The sequence below is a fragment of the Oncorhynchus nerka genome, linkage group LG4 (assembly GCF_034236695.1).
Source record: "Oncorhynchus nerka isolate Pitt River linkage group LG4, Oner_Uvic_2.0, whole genome shotgun sequence".
Lineage (NCBI taxonomy): Eukaryota > Metazoa > Chordata > Actinopteri > Salmoniformes > Salmonidae > Oncorhynchus > Oncorhynchus nerka.
This window is the reverse complement of record NC_088399.1, coordinates 6,026,226-6,036,870: the sequence shown is the minus strand read 5'-3', so window position 1 is coordinate 6,036,870 and position 10,645 is coordinate 6,026,226. Positions and strand designations below refer to the sequence as shown.

Genomic DNA, 10,645 nt, shown 5'->3' with positions numbered 1-10,645 from the left:
CGTTAGAACCGTTAGCGCAGCCCGTTAGAAACGTTAGCGCAGCCCGTTAGAAACGTTAGCGTAGCCCGTTAGAAACGTTAGCGTAGCCCGTTAGAAACGTTAGCGCAGCCCGTTAGAAACGTTAGCGCAGCCCGTTAGAAACGTTAGCGCAGCCCGTTAGAAACGTTAGCGCAGCCCGTTAGAAACGTTAGCGTAGCCCGTTAGAAACGTTAGCGCAGCCCGTTAGAAACGTTAGCGTTATTGTAACCCAATAGAAACATCATTGTAACCCAATAGAAACATTATTGTAACCCAATAGAACATTATTGTAACCCAATAGAAACGTTATTGTAATGCAGTTCCAGTACCTCTCCTGTCCAGCCGTATCCCAGAGCTGGAGGTGAACTTTAAAAGTCTTCCCTGTGGTTCCATTGGGGCCCGATGCTGTGTACACCTGAAACACACACACACACACACACACACACACACACACACACACACACACACACACACACACACACACACACACACACACTTAAGACAGTTGCCTGATCTACTCGTCATCTATCCAGGGCAGGCGCCTGTCTTCAAAACAAACAGAAGACAAACCCTGTTTTGAAGGTGGTGTTGCCAAAAGAGAATTAAACTGTTATCTTGGGAAAGGAACATTTATTTTTTGGCTGCAGAATCCAAAGAAAATACTGGAACAATTGAACAGATAGAAACTAGGGTTAAACTGTATTAAAATGAATTGAATGAATTGAAATGAGATTCAGAGAAACCGAACGATGTCTGTATGGGAGAACTGTGAGGGAGGGAAAAATCACAAGACAGCATCTTGACTAACAGTCATGCTTTGTTCCTGCGTCACAGCATCGGACACCTCCTTCACCTGATGGGATGGTTGACAGATCTCATGTCTGTGTGAAACACACCAAAACAGGGTCAGATCTACAAGGGCCTCAGGAAGATACTGACCTCTTTTCTCAAGCCCCCCCCCCCCCCTAAAAAAAAACATTAGGAAAAGGTTTTGGTTGAAAAAGGTATTTATAAACACAAGAGTCACTTGCTCTACTGTCGCTTAGCCCTTTAACAGATGTAAGCTTTCTTGTTTTCGCTCACATTTACAGCATTACATCTCTTTATTAATGGTCCTACTGCCATAGATCATAGTTTAGATTCACAGTGATAAGTGTTGACTGTCTTTGACAGGAGAGATTGTACTTCATTCTGGGCACTGGAGTCACAAAGGACTGTAGTCACATGGCTTAACAGTGGCTAAGGTTCATCCTCTCTTTAATTTAAACTTCGCAGCTCCTCCTTCCCCTCTTCTCAGAGGTTCATCCACTCTTTAATTTAAACTTCGCAGCTCTCCTTCCCCTCTTCTCAGAGGTTCATCCTCTCTTTAATTTAAACTTCACAGCTCTACTTCCCCTCTTCTCAGAGGTTCATCCTCTCTCTTTAATTTAAACTTGACTAGCTCTACTTCCCCTCTTCTCAGAGGTTCATCCTCTCTTTAATTTTTAATCTTCTCAGAGGTTCATCTTTAATTTAAACAGCTCTCCTTCCCCTCTTCTCAGAGGTTCATCCTCTCTTTAATTTAAACTTCACAGCTCTCCTTCCCCTCTTCTCAGAGGTTCATCCTCTCTTTAATTTAAACTTCACAGCTCTCCTTCCCCTCTTCTCAGAGGTTCATCCTCTCTTTAATTTAATCTTCACAGCTCTCCTTCCCCTCTTCTCAGAGGTTCATCCTCTCTTTAATTTAAACTTCACAGCTCTCCTTCCCCTCTTCTCAGAGGTTCATCCTCTCTCTTTAATTTAAACTTGACTAGCTCTACTTCCCCTCCTCTTCCCTGGCCATCTCTGAACAGCACCGGTAAGGCAACTTGACAAGAATTAAGATAACAGAGAGATGGTCTTAGGAGGAGGAGCAATGGTAATAACTTCACTGGCTTCACTACATCATGGATTTAACAATGGTGGAACGTCCCTACAGCCAAGGCTTAATTCAATACAATGCTTTTAAAAATGCATGACGGGAGTGTGCAAGTGCTCACTTTGAGACGGGTGTGGAGAATGGGGACGCAGACAGTCTCAGTGAGTCTGAAGAAGATGGTTGATGAAGGACGTTTCCATCAGGACGATTCTCATAAACATCAGGTTCGCATGCGCGTGTGTGTGTGTGTGTGTGTGTGTGTGTGTGTGTCTCACCACTCTCTTTTCCCTGAAGTCTATTCCCACCGTGGTGATGAACTTGGGGTTGAACTTGTTGTCTGTGTACCTGAAGAGGAAAGTAGTATTATTAATAACAATAATAATAATAAATACAATAATAATAAATACAATAATAATAAATACAATAATAATAAATACAATAATAATAAATATAATAATAATAAATATAATAATAATAAATATAATAATAAGAAATACAATAATAATAAATACAATAATAATAAATATTATAATAATAATAAATATAATAATAATAAATACAATAATAATAAATATTATAATAATAATAATAATAAATATAATAATAATAAGAAATACAATAATAATAAATATTATAATAATAAATACAATAATAATAAATATTATAATAATAATAAATATTATAATAATAAATATAATAATAAGAAATACAATAATAATAAATACAATAATAATAAATATTATAATAATAATAAATATAATAATAATAAATACAATAATAATAAATATTATAATAATAAATATAATAATAATAAATATAATAATAATAAATATTATAATAATAAATATTATAATAATAATAATAATAAATATAATAATAATAATAAATACAATAATAATAAATATAATAATAAGAAATATAATAATAATAAATAAATATAATAAATAATAATAATAATAATAATAAATATAATAATAATAATAAATATAATAATAAATATAATAATAAGAAATATAATAATAATAATAAATACAATAATAATAAATATTATAATAATAAATATAATAATAATAAATATAATAATAATAAATATAATAATAATAAATATAATAATAATAAATATAATAATAATAAATACAATAATAATAAATATAATAATAATAAATATTATAATAATAATAAATATAATAATAATAAATACAATAATAATAAATATTATAATAATAATAAATACAATAATAATAAATATTATAATAATAATAAATACAATAATAATAAATACAATAATAATAATATATATAATAATAATAAATATTATAATAATAATAAATATAATAATAATAAATATTATAATAATAATAATAATAATAATAATAAATATAATAATAATAAATATAATAATAATAAATATAATAATAATAAATATAATAATAATAAATATAATAATAATAAATACAATAATAATAAATATTATAATAATAATAATAATAATAATAATAAATATAATAATAATAAATATAATAATAATAAATATAATAATAATAAATATTATAATAATAAATATAATAATAATAAATACAATAATAATAAATATTATAATAATAATAAATATTATAATAATAATAAATATTATAATAATAATAAATATTATAATAATAATAAATACAATAATAATAAATATAATAATAATAAATACAATAATAATAAATATAATAATAATAAATATAATAATGAATATTATAATAATAAATATAATAATAATGAATATTATAATAATATACACTACATGACCAATAGTATGTGGACACCTGCTCATCAAACATAATTCCAAAGCCATAGGCATTAATAAATAGTTGGTCCACCCTTTGCTGCAATAACAGCCTCCACTCTTCTGGGAAGGTTTTCCACTAAATGTTGGAACATTGCTGTGGGGACTTGCTTCCATTAAGCCACAAGAGCATTAGTGAGATCGGGAACACTGATGTTAGGCGATTAGGCCTGGCTCACAGTCGGCATTCCAATTCATCCCAAAGGTGTTCAATGGGGTTGAGGTCAAGGCACACTTAACCAACATGGCTACCACAGCATTCTGCAGCGATACGCCATCCCGTCTGGTTTGTGCTTAGTGGGACTATCATTTTTCAACAGGACAATAACCCAACACACCTCCAGGCTGCGTAAGGGCTATTTGACCAAGAAGGAGAGTGATGGAGTGCTGCATCAGATGACCTGGCCTCCACAATCACCCGACCTCAACCCAATTGAGATGGTTTGGGATGAGTTGGACAGCAGAGAAGGAAAAGCAGCAAACAAGTGCTCAGCATAGTGCTCAGGTGAAGGGTCACAGACAGTGTCACCAGCAAAGCACCCCCACCACATAACACCTCCTCCTCCATGCTTCATGGTGGGAAATACACATGCGGAGATCATCCGTTCACCTACTCTGTCTCACAAAGACACAGCGGTTGGAACCACATTTTTTACATTTGGACTCCAGACCAAAGGACAGATTTCCACCGGTCTGGCCCAAGCAAGTGTCTTCTTCTTATTGGTGTCCTTTAGTAGTGGTTTCTTTGTAGCAATTCGACCATGAAGGCTTGATTCACACACTCTCCTCTGAACAGTTGCTGTTGAGATGTGTCTGTTACTTGAACTCTATGAAGCATTTATTTGGGCTGCAATTTCTGAGGCTGGTAACTCTAATGAACTTATCCTCTGCAGCAGAGGTGATTCTGGGTCACCTCTGCGGTCCTCATGAGAGCCAGTTTCTCATCACAGAGCTTGATGTTTTTTGCGACTGAACATGAAGAAACTTTCAGTTATTTTCCGTATTGACTGACCTTGATGTCTTAAAATAATGGTGGACTGTCATTTCTCTTGGCTTATTTGAGCAGTTTTTGCCATAATATGGACCAAATAGGGCTATCTTCTGTATAACCCTAATTTATCACAACACATCTGATTGGCTCAAATCTATTAAGAAGGAAATAAATTCCACAAATTAACTTTAAGAAGGCACACCTGTTAATTGAAATGCATTCCAGGTGACTACCTCATAAAGTTGGTTGAGATAATGCCATTAGTGTGCAAAGCTGCCATCAAGGCAAAGGATGGCTATTTGAAGAATCTATAAAATATTTTCATTTGTTTAACACTTTTTTGGTTACTACATGATTCCATATGTGTGATAATTGATGTCTTCACTAGTATTCTACAATGTAGAAAATAGTACAAATATAAAATAATACCCTTGAATGAGTAGGTGTTCCAAAACTTTTGACCGGTTCTGTATATAGATCCATGAAGGTATTGAATCGTGTTGAAAGGGAAAGATGCACATCCCTAATAACTAGTGTGTGTGTGTGTACCTGTATAGAAAAGTTGTCTTCCCTACTCCAGAGTCCCCCAGAGCCAGGAGCTTGATCAGGTAATCATAGTCCCCATCAGTCATCGTGCTGACCTCGCTGAACCTGGAGTAAACAAAACAAGAAGAAGTCATTTTTAAAAGGTATTTGGTATGACTCCACTGGGGATTAAACTAACAACTTTCCAATCTCAGGGGAGACACTTTAACCACAAGGTCACTGAGTACATGAAGTTAGACAGCGGATTCATCACAGCCTGTCTGACACATTCATTCATTCATTCATACAGTTGAAGTCAGAAGTTTACATACACCTTAGACCAACACATTTCAACTCAGTTTTTCACAATTCCTGACATTTAATCCTAGTCAAAATTCCCTGTCTTAGGTCAGTTAGGATCAACACTTTATTTTAAGAATGTGAAATGTCCGAATAATAGTAGAGAGAAGGATTTCTTTCAGCTTTTATTTCTTTCATCACATTTCCAGTGGGTCAGAAGTGTACATACACTCAATTAGTATTTGGTAGCGTTGCCTTTAAATTGTTTAACTTGGGTCAAACGTTTCAGGTAGCCTTCCACAAGCTTCCCACAATAATTTGGGTGAATTTTGGCCCATTCCTCCTGACAGAGCTGGTGTAACGGAGTCAGGTTTGTAGGCCTCCTTGCTCGCACACACTTTTTTTAGTTCTGCCCACAGATTTTCTATGGGATTGAGGTCAGGGCTTTGTGATGGCCACTCCAATACCTTGACTTTGTTGTCCTTAAGCCATTTTGGTACAACTTTGGAAGTATGCTTGGGGTCATTGTCCATTTGGAAGACCCATTTGCGACCAAGCTTTAACTTCCTGACTGATGTCTTGAGATGTGTCTTCAATATATCCACATAATTTTCCTACCTCATGATGCCATCTATTTTGTGAAGTGCACCAGTCCCTCCTGCAGCAAAAGCACCCCCACAACATGATGCTGCCACCACCCTGCTTCACGGTTGGGATGGTGTTCTTTGGCTTGCAAGCCTCCCCCTTTTTCCTCCAAACATAACGATGGTCATTACGGCCAAACAGTTATATTTTTGTTTCATCAGACCAGAGGATATTTCTCCAAAAAGTACAATCTTTGTCCACATGTGCAGTTGCAAACCGTAGTCTGGCTTTTTTTTATGGCGGTTTTGGAGCAGTGGCTTCTTCCTTGCTGAGTGGCCTTTCAGGTTATGTCGATATAGGACTCGTTTTACTGTGGCTATAGATACTTCTGTTCCTGTTTTCTTTTTTTTTTCATTTCTTTTTTCACCTTTATTTAACCAGGTAGGCCAGTTGAGAACAAGTTCTCATTTACAACTGCGACCTGGCCAAGATAAAGCAAAGCAGTGTGAACAGACAACACAGAGTTACACATTAAATAAACAAACTTACAGTCAATAACACAACAGAAAAAAGTCTATATACAGTGTGTGCAAATGAGGCAAGTAAGGCAATAAATAGGCCATAGTGGCAAAATAATTACAATTTAGCAATTAAACACTGGAGTGATTGATAGTTTCCTCCAGCATCTTCACAAGCTCCTTTGATGTTGTTCTGGGATTGATTTGCACTTTTCACACCAAAGTACTTTCATCTCTAGGAGACAGAACGTGTCTCCTTCCTGAGGGGTATGACGGCTGCGTGGTCCCATGGTGTTTATACTTACGTACTATTGTTTGTACAGATGAACGTGGTACTTTCAGGCATTTGGAAATTGCTCCCAAAGGATGAACCAGACTTGTGGAGGTCTACAATTTTTTATCTGAGGTCTTGGCTGATTTCTTTTGATTTTCCAATAATGTCAAGAAAAGAGACACTGAGTTTGAAGGTAGGCCTTGAAATACATTCACAGGTACACCTCCAATTGACTCAAATGATGTCAATTAGCCTATCAGAAGCTTCTAAAGCCATGACATCATTTTCTGGAATTTTCCAAACTGTTGAAAGGCACAGTCAACTTAGTGTATGTAAAACGTCTGAACCACTGGAATTGTGATACAGTGAATTATACGTGAAATAATATGTCTGTAAACAATTGTTGGAAAAATTACTTGTGTCATGCACAAAGTAGATGTCCTAACTGACTTGACAAAACTATAGTTTGTTAACAAGAAATTTGTGGAGTGGTTGAAAAACGAGTTTTAATGACTCCAACCTAAGTGTATGTATGTAAACTTCCGAATTCAATTCATACAAGTTGGAAACAAACTACGGGAACTGGCCTGGGGTCAGTAAGTTTTGTCAAACAAACAACGGGAACTGGCCTGGGGTCAGTAAGTTTTGTCAAACAAACAACGGGAATTGGCCTGGGGTCAGTAAGTTTTGTCAAATAAAAAACGGGAACTGGCCTGGGGTCGGTAAGTTTTGTCAAATAAAAAACGGGAAACTGGCCTGGGGTCAGTAAAGGTTTGTCAAACAAACGACGGGAACTGGCCTGGGGTCAGTAAGTTTTGTCAAACAAACAACGGGAACTGGCCTGGGGTCAGTAAAGGTTTGTCAAACAAACAACGGGAACTGGCCTGGGGTTAGTAAGTTTTGTCAAACAAACAACGGGAACTGGCCTGGGGTCAGTAAAGGTTTGTCAAACAAACAACGGGAACTGGCCTGGGGTCAGTAAAGGTTTGTCAAACAAACAACGGGAACTGGCCTGGGGTCAGTAAGTTTTGTCAAATAAAAAACGGGAAACTGGCCTGGGGGCAGTAAAGGTTTGTCAAACAAACGACAGGAACTGGCCTGGGGTCAGTAAAGGTTTGTCAAACAAACAACGGGAACTGGCCTGGGGTCAGTAAGTTTTGTCAAATAAAAAACGGGAAACTGGCCTGGGGTCAGTAAAGGTTTGTCAAACAAACGACAGGAACTGGCCTGGGGTCAGTAAAGGTTTGTCAAACAAACAACGGGAACTGGCCTGGGGTCAGTAAAGGTTTGCCAAACAGACAACGGGGAGCTGTCCTGGGGTCAGTAAAGGTTTGCCAAACAGACAACGGGGAACTGTCCTGGGGTCAGTAAAGGTTTGTCAAACAAACGACGGGAACTGGCCTGGGGTCAGTAAGTTTTGTCAAACAAACAACGGGAACTGGCCTGGGGTCAGTAAAGGTTTGTCAAACAAACAACGGGAACTGGCCTGGGGTTAGTAAGTTTTGTCAAACAAACAACGGGAACTGGCCTGGGGTCAGTAAAGGTTTGTCAAACAAACAACGGGAACTGGCCTGGGGTCAGTAAAGGTTTGTCAAACAAACAACGGGAACTGGCCTGGGGTCAGTAAGTTTTGTCAAATAAAAAACGGGAAACTGGCCTGGGGTCAGTAAAGGTTTGTCAAACAAACGACGGGAACTGGCCTGGGGTCAGTAAAGGTTTGTCAAACAAACAACGGGAACTGGCCTGGGGTCAGTAAAGGTTTGTCAAACAAACAACGGGAACTGGCCTGGGGTCAGTAAGTTTTGTCAAATAAAAACGGGAAACTGGCCTGGGGTCAGTAAAGGTTTGTCAAACAGACAACGGGGAGCTGTCCTGGGGTCAGTAAAGGTTTGCCAAACAGACAACGGGGAACTGGCCTGGGGTCAGTAAAGGTTTGCCAAACAGACGACGGGGAGCTGTCCTGGGGTCGGTAAAGGTTTGTCAAACAAACAACGGGAAACTGGCCTGGGGTCAGTAAAGGTTTGCCAAACAGACAACGGGGAACTGGCCTGGGGTCAGTAAAGAAACAGACCGAAGCGAAACGGCCCAACGTCATAATAACAAACACAACTTTATTTGATCCAATAAAATCTAATGTGATCAGTCATACAATACAGATCTCTGGTCTAGATCAGACAAACGTGATTTGGTCAGAACAAGAACAGTGGCACACTAATGTAGACAATCATCTCATCTCCTGTTAACAAATTACTCTCTGGTCTAGTTTTAGTCTAGTTTTAGTAGCTCACGTGGAACCACAAACGGCAACAACGTCCATGTCATGAGAAGGTTCTGAGAGACTTGACTAATGGAAATCTAATTTTGTCTCCTTAAAAACATGAAAAACACACAAACACATACCCTGTCCCATCTGGACAAGAGATATACATATGTTAGAACGCTGTTCATTGACTACAGCTCAGTATTCATAGTGCCCTCCAAGCTCACCATTAAGCTTGAGACCCTGGGTCTCAACCCCGCCCACCACCCCCCAGGTGATGAACGTAGGAAACAACATCTCCACTTCGCTGATCCTCAACACTGGGGCCCCACAAGGATGCATGCTCAGCCCCGGCCTGTACTACCTGTTCACCCAGCACTGCGTGGCAACACATGCCTCCAACTCATTCATCAAGTTTGCAAATGACAAAACAGTAGTGGGCTTGACTACCAACAACGACGAGACAGCCTACAGGGAGGAGGTGAGGGCACTCGGAGTGCTTCAGGAAACAACAGGAGGGAGCACCTCCCTATCCACATCGAAGGGACAGCAGTGGAGAATGTGGAAAGTTATAAGTTCCTCGGCGTACACATCATGGACAAACTGAAATTGTCCACACAGACAGCGTGGTGAAGAAGGCACAACAGCGCCTCTTCAACCTCAGGAGGCTGAAGAAATGTGGCTTGTCACCTGAAACCCTCACAAAGTTTTACAGATACACAATTGAGAGCATCCTGTCGGGCTGTATCACCGGCTGGTATGGCAACTGCTCTGCCCACAACCGTAAGGCTCTCCAGAGGGTAGTGAGGTCTGCACAACGCATCACCGGGGGCTACCTGCCCTCCAGGACACCTACACCACCCGATGTCACAGGAAGGCCAAAAAGATCATCAAGGACAACAACCACCCAAGCCACTGCCTGTTCACCCCGCTATCATCCAGAAGGCGAGGTCAGTACAGGTGTATCAAAGCTGAGACCGAGAGACTGAAAAACAGCTTCTATCTCAAGGCCATCAGACTGTTGTTAAACAGCCATCACTAACACAGAGGCTGCTGCCTACATATAGACTTGAAATCATTGGCCACTTTAATAATGTTTACAACAAAAATAAAAAAATTAAAATACTCATCTCATATGAATATACTGTATTTTATACCATCTATTGCATCTTGCCTTTGCTGCTCTGTCATTGCTCATCCATATATTTACATATTCTTATACCATCCTTTTAGATGTGTGTGTATTAGGTAGTTGTTGTGGAATTGTTAGATTACTTGTTATTGCTGCACTGTCGGAACTAGAAGCACAAGCATTTGGCTACACTCGCATTAACATCTGCTAACCATGTGTATGTGACCAATAAAATCTGATTTGATTTAATTCAATGTGTAAGGTCAGTCTGGGCTGTGACATGATTGGTTCTATAGGTTGACAATGACTGGTCCTGT

The 10,645-nt window shown here is 38.1% G+C and overlaps 1 protein-coding gene across 3 annotated transcripts in view; it reads right to left on the bottom strand.

The window, feature by feature from the left end:
- Positions 1 to 10,645, bottom strand: part of LOC115123075 (ras-related protein Rab-27B-like) — a 107,301-nt gene that overhangs the window by 12,662 nt on the left and 83,994 nt on the right. For all 3 annotated transcript variants that reach the window (XM_065017174.1, XM_065017175.1, XM_065017173.1), the window contains exons 2-4: positions 5,284 to 5,385; positions 2,191 to 2,260; positions 348 to 433 (exon numbers count right to left, since the gene is read on the bottom strand). In XM_065017174.1, coding sequence (XP_064873246.1) covers positions 348 to 433; positions 2,191 to 2,260; positions 5,284 to 5,366 — 239 coding nt within the window. In that variant the 5' untranslated portion in view covers positions 5,367 to 5,385. The remainder of the gene's footprint in view (positions 1 to 347; positions 434 to 2,190; positions 2,261 to 5,283; positions 5,386 to 10,645) is intronic.